Source organism: Erigeron canadensis, chromosome 4 (assembly GCF_010389155.1).
Source record: "Erigeron canadensis isolate Cc75 chromosome 4, C_canadensis_v1, whole genome shotgun sequence".
Lineage (NCBI taxonomy): Eukaryota > Viridiplantae > Streptophyta > Magnoliopsida > Asterales > Asteraceae > Erigeron > Erigeron canadensis.
Genome location: NC_057764.1, coordinates 40,302,094 through 40,318,036, shown reverse-complemented (window position 1 = coordinate 40,318,036; position 15,943 = coordinate 40,302,094). Strand labels below are relative to the sequence as shown.

General features: G+C 34.0%; 2 protein-coding genes across 2 annotated transcripts; one reads left to right on the top strand and one right to left on the bottom strand.

Moving 5' to 3' along the window:
• Positions 1 to 348: 348 nt before the first annotated feature.
• On the bottom strand, positions 349 to 5,307 carry LOC122598496. The gene is made up of 7 exons (XM_043771089.1): positions 5,231 to 5,307; positions 3,481 to 4,136; positions 2,221 to 2,281; positions 2,036 to 2,139; positions 1,332 to 1,422; positions 1,182 to 1,229; positions 349 to 616 (listed from the first exon to the last, which is right to left on the bottom strand). Exons 2-7 carry the CDS (start codon positions 4,074 to 4,076, stop codon positions 581 to 583), a joined length of 936 nt encoding a protein of 311 aa, XP_043627024.1. The 5' UTR covers positions 4,077 to 4,136; positions 5,231 to 5,307; the 3' UTR covers positions 349 to 580.
• A 1,676-nt stretch (positions 5,308 to 6,983) lies between these two features.
• On the top strand, positions 6,984 to 10,406 carry LOC122595756 (5'-deoxynucleotidase HDDC2-like). The gene is made up of 8 exons (XM_043768189.1): positions 6,984 to 7,249; positions 7,982 to 8,106; positions 8,218 to 8,255; positions 8,407 to 8,517; positions 8,607 to 8,686; positions 8,852 to 8,888; positions 9,606 to 9,647; positions 9,981 to 10,406. The coding sequence occupies exons 1-8, from the start codon at positions 7,034 to 7,036 to the stop codon at positions 10,049 to 10,051; spliced, it is 720 nt and encodes a 239-aa protein (XP_043624124.1). The 5' UTR covers positions 6,984 to 7,033; the 3' UTR covers positions 10,052 to 10,406.
• Positions 10,407 to 15,943: the final 5,537 nt, after the last annotated feature.

The window sequence follows — 15,943 nt, the reverse complement described above, 5'->3', positions numbered from 1 at the left end:
TGGCAACCACAATATATATTCTGTTGGGGGAAAACTACGTTCCATTAACTGCACTTGTAGCAAAGGCAAATTAAGCAAATAAACTATCTGTTAAGAACGCATAGAGGTTTAATAATTACTATAAATGCTCTTATTAGCAACACCGGAAACATTTGGTCTTGGCACCTGATAACATTTGTTATTTATCAAGTGAATTTTTCCTTTTAAAATGATTGGTGTAACATGTATACTGTTTGCAAATCAAACAGAAACAATAACATAGCAACGTTGTTGGTTTTGGCAGGCAGAATTAATTTTTGTGTTCTTTTTCAGTGGAGGGAAAGCTGCTGAGATCACGTAAGAGACAAAGATTCAAAGACTTGTTGACTCGGTGATTAACTTTCACTGAAACTTTTTACAAAATCGCCATCATAGCCAATCATTGGCAAAAATCCATGTTTGGTCCCGCTCATGGGTCAAGTCAATATGCTCACAAAAGTAATACTTTGACTATTGATTACCTACATCAGCTTTCTATATGCCTGAATGTACGAGTTAAATTTGGTTTTACTCCAGACTGCTAGTGTGCTTTCACTCCTTGTTAAATGTATCTTTTCAGCTTGAGACGCGGCCTCAACTATATACCACAGAGAACGAGTATCATTAAGAAACTTCATCTAAGTAAAGTTATTTCAATTGGCCATTGAACATTTTCATCTCATGGGTCATTGTTAAAAAGAGCAGAAGTATAATTGTGACGTCGTATACTAGATGTACACTGGAATGAATATGGACCCATAAAGTGAACATGAGACCAATGACATTAAAATCTTTAATAATATGCAAGAGTTAATTTCACAAATCGTCCTTTTGGTTTTACCAAAAAATCACGTTTCATCCTTTAAACTTCAAAATGACACTGGTAGTCCTTTATACGCGGATAATGGTCACGTTTCGTCCTTTAATCTAATGGATGATGGTCACGTTTCGTCCTTTAATATATCGGATGATGGTCACGTTTCGTCCTTTATACGGTCGACTAAAGGACGAACCATGACCATTATCCGCGTATAAAGGACTACCAATGTCATTTTGAAGTTTAAAGGATGAAACATGATTTTTTGATAAAACCACAAGGACGATTTTTGAAATTAACTCTAATATGCAAAATTTATACTGTATAAAAGAATACTAGAACATACCACTTCTATATACTCCAACTGTGCTATTACTTGATCGGTATCTAGCTCCTATACAGAAGTGCAAAAGAAGCACAAGTATTACTAACATTGTAACTTGTTTCCAATGCCACATTTGATAAAAGTTATCTTTTAAAGAACTTATGAACGTACCTGTGGTACAGAGCAATCAGCATGCATTGGATCCCAGAGGACAGCGCAATAACACCCCCAATTGTCAGTTTGAACTTCAAATAAAGGAGCTCTGATGTATCAATAAACCACAAGCAGGATAGTAAGTATTTTGATTACTAAAGAGAAAGATATATAAGTTTCGTCTATAATGTGAAAGGGAAATAATCTTTGGCCACTCTACTAATAAGCTGTTTGACAAAATAGTACTGCATATGATCTAGCACTCAATGAATCAGAAACCTCAACGATTCAAAGACTTTAAGTGGACTTGGTTCCGAAAGAAAAAAAGACTATTAGATGAGGATTTTAAATCGATTGTCTCAAGTCTGAACTTTAACCTTATTAGTGCTAAATTAGTCATTCTACATCACGTTATGGTCAATTTTTAGACCTCAGTTCACATAAACAAAAGTTAACATGTTAACCAAGTCCCAAATTTGACAATGTAAGGAATCAAAGTAAAGTTATATACTCATAAAGAGGAGTGAAAATTCACTTTTCAGCTTAAAAAGGGAAATTTTGTCAAAATTGAACAACATTTGACTCCTAAATATTGTCAAATATAGAACTTTCACTCCTTTGTTTCTCAAGAGTTGAACTTTCATTCCTATATTAAATGAATATATTTTTAGCTTTTGCTAAAAGAGCAGTATCTAAACAATTGTTAATATGCAGGGTTTCACCTTCGCCATTTTCCACAAATGGTTCCGTCACCATCTATAACGTCATGACATTGAAGCCAATTCCCTATTGAGCCAAGTCTTGAAAGTTTGCAAGAGTTCAAGTCCTATAATAATTTCACATGAAATGGTCTCAGTATCAAAATAATATTGCTCTCAATTATAATATTAACAATTAGTAGTCTTACTTGACCGAGACCCCATTCAACAGGAGTTATTTCCACAGGTTCACCATAATCATCAAGATCACTGCATCAACTTAGGGAATTATTGTCAAAGAGAAACATAAAATGACAAAAAAGAAAAGAAGAAAAAGGCTTGACAACGACACTACTTTTCATATGATTTGGATACCTAGTTTCTCATCAACTTTACAACCACAATCCCTTCCATTGACACAATTAAAAAATGCAATGCTCGACTCGCCACTAAGTTTAGTGAAGGTGCTGACTAATTTAATGAACACCTAAAATGTCCCTTAATTAAGACACATGAAAAAAGAAATTTTCCATAATCAATAATTGCAAGAGAAAATTTGGGCTTCACAGTTGTTTGGCCCAGGGGGCTTGAAGATGGCTTCTTATGCATCACTCTGTGCATTCTTGAATGGACCATAGACAACCAATTAAACACTGAATAAACCTCACAATAAGAATATATATCAGTAACTGTACTTTTATTTACGATTGTGATAATAAAACTAGAGTACATAGTTGGGTCAAGTGTGTGAATTTGAATTACAATACTACTAACGAAATGGAAATGTTGCACTTTGTACATGCCTCCCTATGTTGATGAGGAGCATGTTTCAGAAGCTAGCAGAAACATTCATGAAAGGATGAGATTACAGCAAGCATGTGAAAATAACATGGAATCTTCAAAACGTGCTTAACCTTTAATCCAAGAGATATTATAAAGCCTGTGAGTAGCCCAAAGAAGGGTCTTCACCAACCAGATGAGTGTGCAAACACCTTTGCTGGTTTGGCCCAATCATGAAGCCCAAAATCCTTCATGCGGAACTCCATATTCAAATTTTCCCTAAATTCCCTAAAGTTTTTGGCTTTTACTTTATTTAGATATAAATGTATATTGCATAATGCCTGGCAATCATGCTAGAAGGTAACTTTGGCTTTCTTAGGAAAATTTATAAAGGGTCCCTTTTATTCCTTTAAAGTCTGAGAGATAGTCTGAATGACTAAAATTTTCACTCCAAAGCATGTGATAATATTTTGAGTGCTTTTAGTCTGTATCCTGTTTTGCCTCTACTTATGTTATCGCATTCTAGGCTTCTTTTCTGATAGTTTTTTATGTATCTAAACAATCATAGATCTTGACGAGTTCAACAAAGCAAAACATGATGCTAGAATGTCAAAATGAGTGATAGTTAACAAAAACTGTTCATTAACACAAAACATGATGATGTTCATTTCAATTCAGTGAAAACTTACCTGATTAATGTATCAGACCAATCTGGGACCTCAGCTTGAAAATCTTCATCAATGCGAACCTTTGACTTATACGGTTTGACACTCCTTAACATGGACAATATAGGGTCTGAATCACTCTCCGTTGAATTTTCAGAGTTTGACTCTATCAATTTCTTTGGTTTCTTTTCACTTATATTCTTAGAAGATGAACACTCACCAACGTCATCCACTTGAAACTTCATATTGGAATTTGATGATGAGATATTGTCATTTTCCAAAGTTTTGGGTAACTTATTTTTTACGCTTTCTTCCACTATGGGGTCGTGATGAGGTTTCCCCAGAACCTTCCTTCGCCTTCGTCCATACACAAAAGTAGGCGTCGAGCTTTGGTAAAGTGGTGGTACAGATGAATGATCTCTTTGAATCTTTCTTCGTTTGTATACAAAGTCAGGTGTAGATCTTTCGGGCATCTTACTTTTAGTTAATGGCTGAGAAAAGGTTAACAAATTCGGAGAGAATGAATTATCATCTTTGTTCTTCAGGTCATATAGTGGAGGTTCCTGCCAATTTATATCACTAGGGATCCATACATATGAGCATTGTTGTATCGACGTCATTACTCTTTATTTTTCTTCGTTAACCCACTACATATGCCATGAAGCAAGCAGCCTTATAACCTGAATAATATAATTAAAAATGTGATATTTGATATTTAATCAGGAAAGAAATGTGCTGCAGTTGTTAAACTAATTCGGTGTTTATGAAGTTGTCTAGTATTTGAGCTTCAGAAAATATTTATGAGTTAAAACGTGAAATCAATAAGCATTGTACACACATACAGACAAACGTCTTGTTGGGTATGCAGAGACTTAAAAGAAGGCAAACCTAAGAAGATGACCTCTAAGACTACAAAATATATATATGTATACCCATGAGCTGTAATACGCTCTTCAGTGTTCTAAAGATACATATTCTTGAATAGCATCGATTTCACATAGAGACTCATAAGTTTAGCCTAATCTTATACATGACATTCATTGTAACAAAACCTGATTCTAGGTTTTCCTTCTGCTAACCCAATCTTATACATGACACTGATCGAGAAGTGATCGTGGAGGAAACCCAAAATAAAATTTGGGATAACTTAACTTACACATGTTCAGACCCCAAACCAGTTATGGAAACAATAGAAATTCTAAACCCTCCAACTGATACCAATTCACATCACATCCCATTTGTATTGTTTCTGGTCTTAATTTTCGCACTTATTAAAATGTTTTTCTCAAAGAAAAATATATCCATACAACGCAATTATTCACACATTTGTTCTAAATGGATCTTCAACCTACAACCTCATGGTCATTGAGACCTTTCTTCTAACCAATACCTACAACTACCCCTACATACCACAATTTTACCTAATAATTCAAACAAATGTAAATAATGGTAAACTTTCATTCACCATTCTTCTTTGAATTGTTATCTAGGGCTTCTTATTCAGGTAAAACCATACTACCATCCAAAAACCTCATGTGTACACAAAATTTGGGAGAAACTTGAATCACACAAAACTGATACATATATGAACAACTAATTTGCCAAAGTTTTACAGTCAAATATGCATAATCTTGCTCAAAAACAACCCACAAATGATCAACAAAATACAAGTTCTTAAAGTACACAATAAAGAAGTTATAACAAAAATTACATAGCAGATATATAACTATATACATATAATTATACAAAGTATGAAGATGAAAGAGTTGATTACCCTCATTCAACCCTGAGAACTGTAAAATGGCTATGTTTGGCTGTTTGCTTTCTCCTTTTCAAGAAAATATTTTTACCAGTTTGGAATGAAAAAATTTTCTTGGAGTACTAAAAAGTGAAAACATGTCCAAAATACTACTAGTAGTTTTTTTGTTTTTTTTGTTTTTTTGACAACTAGTAGTGGTATTAAGTTTTGTTTTATATCATATATCCAATGTTTTAGAAATCTGTTTCTTGTTGTAAAAGCTAGAAATTTATTAAAATATTCCAAAAAACAGTACAAAGTTTGTACTGCCACAACACCACCAATACCTGCTAGAAACAGTATACATGGTACATCCACAACAACCCACAGGGCCATAACCATTTCTTGTATTTGATTTTTTTCAGAACTTTCACTAAATTTTTTGTTTACAATACATACTTTTTGTTCATTTCTTTCATTAGACAATTTTACTTGCTTGCATTACCAATACTTGAATCCACAAATATGTATGACACGAATTGGTGTTTATAGTTGTAGGCTTGTAGGTTATAAATTCAAAAAAAGAAGAAGAAAGTTTAACTATCCTTAATGATGCTTTATGGAAATTAACATAATCAACGTTATGAAGGAGTGAATTTTGAATGCCGGAGAATACCATGATCTTCGTTTAAGGGCGTTTTATCGACACAGAAAAGTTTCATAAATTGTTATGAGACCACATATCCATTAATATAACATGTCACGACATAAAAGGCTAACAAAATGCATTAGACATGATAAAAGTTTTACTTTTGTATCTAAATATATAGGTCATAAAAAGCCTAGTGCTAGTGATGTAAAATATGACAGTAACAAAATGCAGCAAGTAAAGTTGGTTTGGATAGCGGAGATGTTACATAAGCCTAGTGCTAGTGATGTGATATGATTTCTATACAAAATCAGTTCACCTTTTTCAATACTTTATTACTTTTCAAATTGGAAAATTTTACAAAGTTAGTTTTTTTTTTTTTTTGGTGGCTCATGTGTCATAGTAGGTTAAAAATTCAAATGCTTGAGAGAAAAATGCTATATTTATACAACTTTTTTGAACGACGAGTTCATAATTAACAGTTAGCATTCGTGACATCACATTGACATTCAATTGGACAGTATGCGGTGTTCGAAACACGTATGCCTGGAATGAAATCCAACACTCTCAAAAACTCCATTTAATAATTCACTCCTACAAATGTAAAAAGTGAGATTCAAACCTTGATGAATATTAGTTACTATATAATTAGTTTCCGTGTATTAAGTTAGGCTATAAATCCTCTTTAATTACAACAATTACGATTACAATAACCTACAAGGTTTATCAGTTACCAACCCATTGGTACATTTATACAAGTGACTCGATTGGGTCACCAACCCATTGTCACATTTATACAAGTTCTAAAAATCCTTCGTAGCAAACAAATATATATTGATATATGGTATGACAATAAGAGGATCACTTATTAACGTTTTTAACGCTTGAAATAGTAACAAATCTTGGTCATACGTATATTCAAATTTAGAAACCACCTATTCATAATAGAAACCATTTGTTTCATTAAATACTAATACGGAGTATAATAGATTTTAGTCACACACATATTAGAATATCGACGTTAAAGTATTCAATTCATAAGTGTAACAAAATAAAAATAAAAAAGATTATATCTAAATTTTTTTGTAACAAATACATCTAGTCTAGACGTCTAGTTATAATGGGGAAGTGTGTCGTCAACTAAACCAAACCAAACCAAACCAAACCAGCCGTAAAACAAAACAAACAAAATGAGCCGTTTGGTTATCGGTTTCAATATCATCAATACCTCCTTTACTAAATCCTTGTTATTATTTCACTCTCAAATTTTCAAACCATCTTCTTCTTATTATTTCAATTCCAATTCTTATAATAATACAAATTATAGGTTTTGTAGAATGGCATCATCATCATCTCCATCGCCATCATCCGCCATTGATTTCTTATCTCTTTGTCATCGCCTAAAGGTATATATATATATACATTACATATAAAAAAATACTCGTATTTATTTGTTTGTGTTATATATGTAGTTGTGTGTAGCTGTACCTAATCTGAAACTGCAATGTAAAGCCCTAATTTGTTGTTTTTTTCTAATGTCGTTTAGGGGGTTTTTGGGTTAGCTTATTTTTCCGGCTTATTCGCATTTGTCCTATATCTGATAAGCTGTTTTGATGTGGTTTATTTTTGGACTTATGATCTTAACATGATATGTAATTACAAAAAATAAGCTCGCAAGGCCATAAAAATAGGGCTTATTAAAAGATAAGTCAACTGCAAATAAGCAAATATAAGTAGAAACTCTTCTTTTGTAATGCATCCATTGAAGCATATCATATACTGACATACTCCCTCTCTGTCGCATTTGCTCTTTCTTGTTAATGATAACATCATGTGATCACGGTAAACACAGTAACATAGAAAGTTAATGACTTAGTGGTAATGAACGCGGATTACTATCAAGATGGTCATGGTGCAACATGCCAATACCTAAGTGTTAGTTGGTGTGTCTAACCCAGCATATATGCGTATAGGTTTGTGCTGCTTGGCTTATGTCCACTGTCCCTCAAATTACTGTTATGTTGACACAATCATCTACTTGCTGTTGTTATACAGTTTACTGTATTTCTGTTGATTGGATTTTGTTAGTTTTCGTATGTGATGATTGATATCTTCATTTGCTATTCGTGTTTTATCAGTCGACTAAAAGAGCAGGATGGGTGAAAAGAGATGTCGCAGGTCCTGAGTCAATCGCAGACCACATGTACAGGATGGGGTTGATGGCTCTCATTGCTTCTGATACTCCTGGAGTCAACCGAGACAAGTTAGCTTTTTCATGTTGCATAATTTTTGATATCATGCTTTCCTTTAGGCTATTCAAACAACATAGAGAATCTTGTAGCTAATTTTGATATACTTTATTTTTATGTTCCAGGTGTATAAAAATGGCAATTGTGCATGATATTGCAGAAGGTATGGCATATATTATGTATTTTTAAACTGTTATCTTTTACTCCGTAGAACAGCCCTGCGTGAAAATCAGGATTAATTTTTGACTATATTATCATTTCTTCCTTTTGCTTTCCATCTTAAACTTATTTTTTCCTAATTATTTCTTGGATAGCCATTGTTGGTGACATCACTCCCTCAGATGGCGTTCCAAAGGCAGAAAAGAGCCGGCTAGAGAAAGAAGCACTAGAGCATATGTGCAAACTTCTTGGTGGAGGGCCACGAGGTGCATACATACTCTTCCTATTCATCTTCACTTGGGGTAAAAAATCATGGGCAAATTTGTAATTGCTTACTATCTGTAGTATATTACAGCTGAGGAAATACATGAGTTATGGATGGAATATGAAGAAAATTCTTCCACTGAAGCTAAGGTTGTCAAGGATTTCGATAAGGTATTAATCTTATATCTTTTACCATTCGCTATCAAAGCAAGTTTTGTATCTTTAGAGTTGTACCGAAAATATATACTATACAGGGAAAAGTTGGTTTAGAGTTTTTTTTTTTATGTATAATTTTTGGTAATAATAAACTGATGTTGGCTGTTCTTCATTCATCAGATTGAGATGATACTTCAAGCTCTGGAATATGAAAATGGTTAGTTGTTTCCCCTTTCGTTCATAGTATAATCTCGAGCGGTTGTATTTGGACAATAATCACAATACTAAGTTCAAACAGAACAAGTAATACAATATGTCGTGTATTGATTCTTAGCCTGCTAAGCACGCTAACGTCATCAGGGTCTAGCATTTGCTCCATCATTCTGGCACCTCACCGATATGTGATCTTGATGGACTCTTTAGGGTTCATGGACGTCGTGTCGTCCAACAACAAACCCTTAGGTTTATATCAAGGAAATCCATGTAAAATAAGCGATCTAGCCTAATTTAGTTAAAAGTTAAAAATATATGGTTCCTGAATTATTAACTGTTAATGTTTGGCTATTATTGCGTAAGTGGTTCTTCAATCATGACAAAACTTAGAAATTCTATTGACCGTCATTGATAATATCACAAAATCGTAAAGATCAGCAAACAAGTTATTATAAAGCTTGAAGATAAAGGAACAAAGCAGGTGGCAAATCTCATTTTTGGATAAGTGTGAAATGATCCTCTTGTACTATTGAAGACAAATAGGCCTATCTTCCTAATAGTAAGATATAGACAGGTATCAAAATTAAAGGTGATTATGTGGAGAGAAAAACTATATATGCCATATGTTAATTAATGTGTGGATCAGGTCCTTTTTTAGATCAATGTTTTAGGCTTAGGTATCATCATTCGTTGTATTGATCAAAGCTTGTTTCTTATACAGAGCAAGGTAAAGATTTGGAGGAGTTTTTTGTGTCTACAGCAGGTATGGGAACTTTTAGTATACAATTGCATAATTTTTAAAGCTGATCAGTTGATCATTTAAACATGTGTATTTGGGTTAATGTGTACTTTAACCATATTCAACTTGAACAAAAGTAATGCACATTCTGACGGGGTCGAGATTTGACTAATTACCCCTCTGTTCCATTATGATTGCGTCCATTTCCCATCGGTCATTAGCTGATTCTAAATCTGGGAGAACATCATATTAACTTTATATCCTCAAATCCAACTTCTTTATCACAAATCTGCAACTTATTCCCGTTTGAGTAATTCTCCTTCAAGGTAATGTAACTATTGGTGCTGTTTATTGCAGGCAAGTTCCAGACTGATCTTGGGAAAGCCTGGGCTTCAGAGATAGCATCTAGAAGGAAAAAACAAGACTGAAAGTCAACCATGTTCACGAAAATAGCTGCAAATTCTGGAGATTTCGGTTCAAGCTTACTACTTTTGATTCTTGCTAGTTCTAGCCCTAAAGAATACCACCCTTCCTTGGTGTGGCCAACTTGTTAGTTGATGATCCCAGAGCTTCTTGGTTTACCTATGCAACTTTATTGCTTCAAAATATCACTTTTTGTTGAACTTTGCTGTTTCATATGTTAATGAACTCATTCATTATATCTGTAATGTCCTGTAGTCAGGGCTCAGGACTAAGGACAGGGCTTTTAAAGGGGTTACCATGAAGTCTACCACTCATGCCCCATACCCGGAATGATATTAACAGAGAATGATAATTCCTACATATACTCACTATTAGACTTGAACCCATAATTTATTGGTTGATTGGCATATACATTCCCTTGGCTATAAGCCCTTTGGTTATACAAGTAGGTTTATTTTGTGATATTTCTATTAAAGGTGAAAACTGTCACCATAATAGAAAGTTATTCGAGATATTTAAGAAAGGTATCATAACCAGCAGATACCTTTATCGTTAGGGTCCTTTTAAAAAAAGTGATGCAAGTAGGTTTACTGTGTAATCTTAAGCCCCTTTTAAAGAGGACAATCTTCATCTAATCCGGCAGATATCTATTCTATCTGGTCCAATTTGTTGTGAATATAGACGAAGGTTGTGTTTGGTTTGTAGTAATAAGAATGAAAAATGGAATATATTTCCATTCAATGTGTTTGATTCATTATATTAGGTGTGTGATGTGTCGCAGGATATCCATTTTAATTCTTTCTAGATATATCTATTTTAATCAAAACCCATTTGTAAGGTTGGATTTAAAAATTAATTCTCACTTTCAATCAAACCTATGATAGACTACCTTTTTCTTACCATAGGTATATTCGATATTAAAAAATATCTCAATATATAATAGTGAAACCTTACAAGTATTTTTAGATGATGTGATGTAGACTACGTCACTACGAAAAGTCAAGCACGTGACCTCAGGTAACATATAATGATTGCTAGCCAATTAAAAATATCTTGAATGAAAATAAATATGAAAAACGATTAATCTATAAAGGTGGACGGAGTCGTATGGGGAGGGGACCGGTACCGAATGGAACACCGCTCCGACCCTCCGGTACCGGTGGGGAGGGGAGCGTAGTGGAAAGCGTGGTGCCGGATCTCGTGCCTATGATTCGACCGTTACAAAAAAAAAAGAAAAAAAGAGCATGGGGCCCACATCAAACGGCTCTCTCTCTCTCTCTTCTTTCTTTGTTGCTGCACTCTGTTTTTTCTTTTTTCTTTCAACACACAAATCACACACACATATATCTATATTTTCGGAATCATGAACCCTTTCTTCAACAATCATTTATTTCTTGACAATCACGGCCCAACACCCCCAAATTTCCAATCGGACTCGAGTTCATCCGACGAGACGGAACGGTATATTAATCTATTCACAATGGCGCATTATGTGATTCAACAAGATGTCCGTGATACTGCCTCCTCTTCAAGAACGTATACAAGACGCGACGATCGTGGTGAGTCTCACACCCGTCTTTTTTGAGATTACTTTGCCGAGGAACTGAAATTTAATGAGACTTTTTTTAGACAACGGTTTCGTATGAGTAGACGGTTGTTTGTGAAGATAGCTTCAAATTTGGAAAACAATTTTAGTTTTTTTCAAAGGAAGATCGACGCTCGTGGTAAATAGGGGTTTTCGGCTTTACAGAGATGCACATCTGCAGTTCGCCAGTTAGGATACGGTAGTAATCCCGACAGTTTAGATCATTACCTAAATATGTCGGAAAGATCGTCACGTGACACCCTTAATGCTTTTTGTGATGGAGTCATTAAGTTATATCGGCATGAATATTTGCGTAGGCCAACGCGTACTGATACGCAACGCATTCTTAATCATCATGCGTCTTATCATGGTTTCCCCGGCATGTTAGGTATATCTTTACTTAATATATATATATATATATATATATTTACTTAATGTATATATGTATATATACATTACGTGGTTTAGTTAATAATGTATATATGTATATATATATATACGTAGTTTAGTTAATATTTTCGGTTTAATAAATGTGTTTATAGGGAGTCTTGATTGTACACACTGGGCTTGGGATAATTGTCCAGTAGCTTGGCGTGGCCAGTACACGCAAGGTGATCATCACGGGCCGGCGATATCGCTTGAAGTAGTTGCATCACAGGATTGTTGGATTTGGCACGTATACTTTGGTGTTGCCGGTTCAAACAATGACATTAATGTGTTGAACCAATCTCCTTTGTTCAATCCTTTTGAAGACGGCACAGCACCGTTGGTTCCTTTCACTGTAAATGGAACCGAATATCAGTATCCGTATTATCTCGTGGATGGGATCTACCCAAGATATGCGATGTTTGTGAAAACGATTTTCCATCCAACCGGTGAGAAAAGGATTTGATATGCTAAGGCACAGGAGGCTGCAAGGAAGGATGTGAAGCGAACTTTTGGTATTATAAAAAATGGAAAATACTTAGAGAACCGGCACGACAAATGGAAGAAACCCCCATCCGTAAGATCATGTATGCGTGTTTTATTCTTCACAACATGATTTTAAAAGACGAGGACCACGCTATAAGTCCTGATTACATTCCAGATCCCCCGGTTGCGCCACAGCCATCGGATGAACGACTATTTGAGATATATGACTCAAACGTTCACGAAGATCTTTAGATGGATCTCATTGACCATATTCATCGCACATTCATCCCGGGCATCGATCGCTAGTTTATTTATGTATTGTGTTGTCGTTTCGTTAACATTGTAGTTTGATGTTTTATTTTGTTGTTTATTTTATTTTTAATATTGTAGTAGTTTTAAAATTATTAAATAAAATGTTTTAGTTTTAAAAATAAATAGAAATAAAATTAAGTAGAAAAGGGTGGGGAGGGGGAGGGAAGTGGTGGCGAGGTGCTCCTAGCAAAAGGGGAGGGGATGAGAAGAAAAATCGGGGAGGGGAGGAGTGAGGAAACTCTTCCCCCACCCTAATAACTATCAGTTTTTTTTTTATTTTTATAACAATACATATTTTAGATATAGTTATTTATTATCAATGGTTAAAAAATATCTATATCTATAAATTACTAATTTAATATTAATCTTTTTTTATATCGGCTTTCATTCGATGTTATTTTATACTAGTCGTATTAATTTTTTATTTATTAATTAGAGCCTTGCCTTTCCAGAAAAAAACCTAATTAATTAGAAAGGGATCAAAAAATAAAAATTTGCAGCAATCGAATTGGATGGCCCTAGGCGGCGGTCGTCGTCGTCCTAAAGTTCTTCCAAGATGCATAATATTCTTCCACATACTACCTAGGTTGCCGGTCAGGTCGTTGCAACGTTGTAGGAGTGTTTGCAAGCAATGGCACTCGTTCCTCAAATCACGTATTTTTGCAAACATGCATAACCGCCATCTAACCAATGGATCCTGTGTTCAACCCCAACCCAGCCTTCTCTTATTATCCACAGAAAAACCGTTTCAATTTAGAATCATCGATTTTGAAGCACCTGATGATGGGTCGATTTCCCGACGCCACCATTATTTGCCGTTTGTACCTGCAAATGCACGTTACGTCCACGCTCTTACATCTTTACATGGACTGGTATGTTTAAGTATATCTAATAAAGACTATCATATCGAGATAAAGATCTAATATTATATATGGAATCCGTTGACGGGCGAGCATAAAACATTATCCAAAACCAATAATCCTTATTCGAAAGGGTACTTGCCAAATTCAATGACATCAGGATTGTATTACAATGCTTCTGATGACGACTACAAGCTTTTCATTCTACTCGTTGAAATATGACTCGTGGAGAAACGTTGACTCATCGGAAAATTATCAAACTCTTTCCCGGCCACTTTAAATGTACATATTATTTTGATTGGGGGTTCAGTAATGGTAGTGGTACTTGGTTAAATGGAAATCTCTATTTCTTATATGCTCAGAAGAAAAGACCATGGTCAAGTGATAAGCAAAAACAACCTTTCATTATAAAATTCGACACCAAGATTGGAATGTTCACCGTAATACCAACTCATCCCTCTTTAATGGATTTAGACATTCAACATTTGAGTATGAACGTTAAACAAGGCCATATTCAGTTGGGTGTCAAGTATGAAACTAACCGGCATGTATATTCTACGAATGCGTATATCCAGATGTGGAGGATGATAGGAGATAATGGGAATTGGGAGAAGGTAGGATGTCAATATAAGGTTGATAATTCTTTGGAGCCATTGCACTGGATAGGGAACAAAACTTGGATCATGATCAAAGATAAAAGGGATATGTATAAAGTGGATCATAGCAAAGGCATATGTATTACTAACAAGTACATGACTACAAAACTAGAATACAGGTACATGATTGAAGCACTCAAATACACGGAGAGTTTTATGTCACTTGATCGATCAATATAGGGCGCCAAGGTATTGAAATTCATTCGTGGAAAAACAAAGTTTATTCTATAATATTCATATTTATAGTTATTTGTAAGTTTTATTTTATTATATGCAATAAATAATATTAAGACCAAATGCTAAATTGTTTTAAATCAAGTTGGTTAATGAAGCTATAATTTGATTAGGATCATGTTGCTTTATAATGTCTTGAAATTACAAAGATTCTAGTGATGCAAATTATACTCGTATAGTCGTAATTATTTGATATGTTTTAGTCATCTAAATTTTTAATAGTAGACGTTAGTTAGTGATAACAGAGTGTGCAGTATCACCTTTATGCAACTCAAATTGAATAGTTAGATGTTGTCATATGTCCTATATAGAGGCAAAGAATGCAATAAGAAGGGGTTCAAGCATTGTCTTAGACGAAAATTGTGCACTAATAGAACATCACAAAATGTACCAAACCAAAACAAGAAAAAATGCTTCATTCATCTATACTATGAAGAAATTTTGACCTTTCATATTCAACTAAATAAAAACTTAATACGAGAACTACTAATTTTTAATCAAATTGACAAGTGAAAGTAAACTGGACTCGAATTGATTCTTGAATATCAATTGGCCTGTCATTCAGATTTCTTTCACTCTATATCCCTGACAAAATAAATGTATGACTTGTGTAATATAACTTGTGAGTTGTTCAGGCTAGTTGAAACATTCCCTCGGATCTTGCCTTCATTGAGGTGTCAAACCATTAAAAAAACTGAATATGAGGAGAGGATTTGTTAAATACTTAAATCTAAAAAAAGGATGTTTTCTTTTGGTAATGATGTCAACTCTAAAAGTTGTGTGTAAACTATTTTTGAATAGGTTAGTTTAGTTTTTAGTTTGTGTCAAATGTTAAATTTAGTCATATTATTATATATCTTTTAAAAACCAACTTGAAATTTACAAGTTTTAATGCCTAAAGTACAATACTTCTTTACTTTTAATAATATTCACTTTTACCCCTTAAATTTTAATCTTTTCATTACATAACCTTTTGACTTTACTTCTATTCAATATTCCCCATTAAAGTTTCTATATAGTATCTTTTGCCACCATAAAAGTTTTAATTTTCAAATTTTTACACCAAAGTTTTGGGTTCCCATGTTTCTATTAAACCATATTTACACAATTTATGGTTTTACCTTTAAACATTTGGTTTTATTATATTTTTCAAATTCGGTATAAAACGTTTTTTACTGTTCGTTCCGCTACAACTAAATGACCATCAATTTTAAATACTTTTTTACATTCGTTTATATCGTTTGTGTAGCACCTTTTATTACGTTTTATGTATTATTATGTCTCCCGGGCAACGTCGGGTTAAAATACAATATGCTATGTACAAGACTTTATGCATGA

Coding starts and splice junctions, on each gene's coding strand:
- LOC122598496 (XM_043771089.1), bottom strand. CDS start 4,076: ATGACGTCGATACAACAATGCTCATATGTATGGATCCCTAGTGATATA. Junction 2,282..3,480: donor TGGTCTGATACATTAATCAG/GTAAGTTTTCAC, acceptor AAGTTGATGCAG/TGATCTTGATGATTATGGTG. Junction 2,140..2,220: donor TTGAATGGGGTCTCGGTCAA/GTAAGACTACTA, acceptor AAATTATTATAG/GACTTGAACTCTTGCAAACT.
- LOC122595756 (XM_043768189.1), top strand. CDS start 7,034: ATGAGCCGTTTGGTTATCGGTTTCAATATCATCAATACCTCCTTTACT. Junction 8,107..8,217: donor CCTGGAGTCAACCGAGACAA/GTTAGCTTTTTC, acceptor TTTATGTTCCAG/GTGTATAAAAATGGCAATTG. Junction 9,648..9,980: donor GTTTTTTGTGTCTACAGCAG/GTATGGGAACTT, acceptor TGTTTATTGCAG/GCAAGTTCCAGACTGATCTT.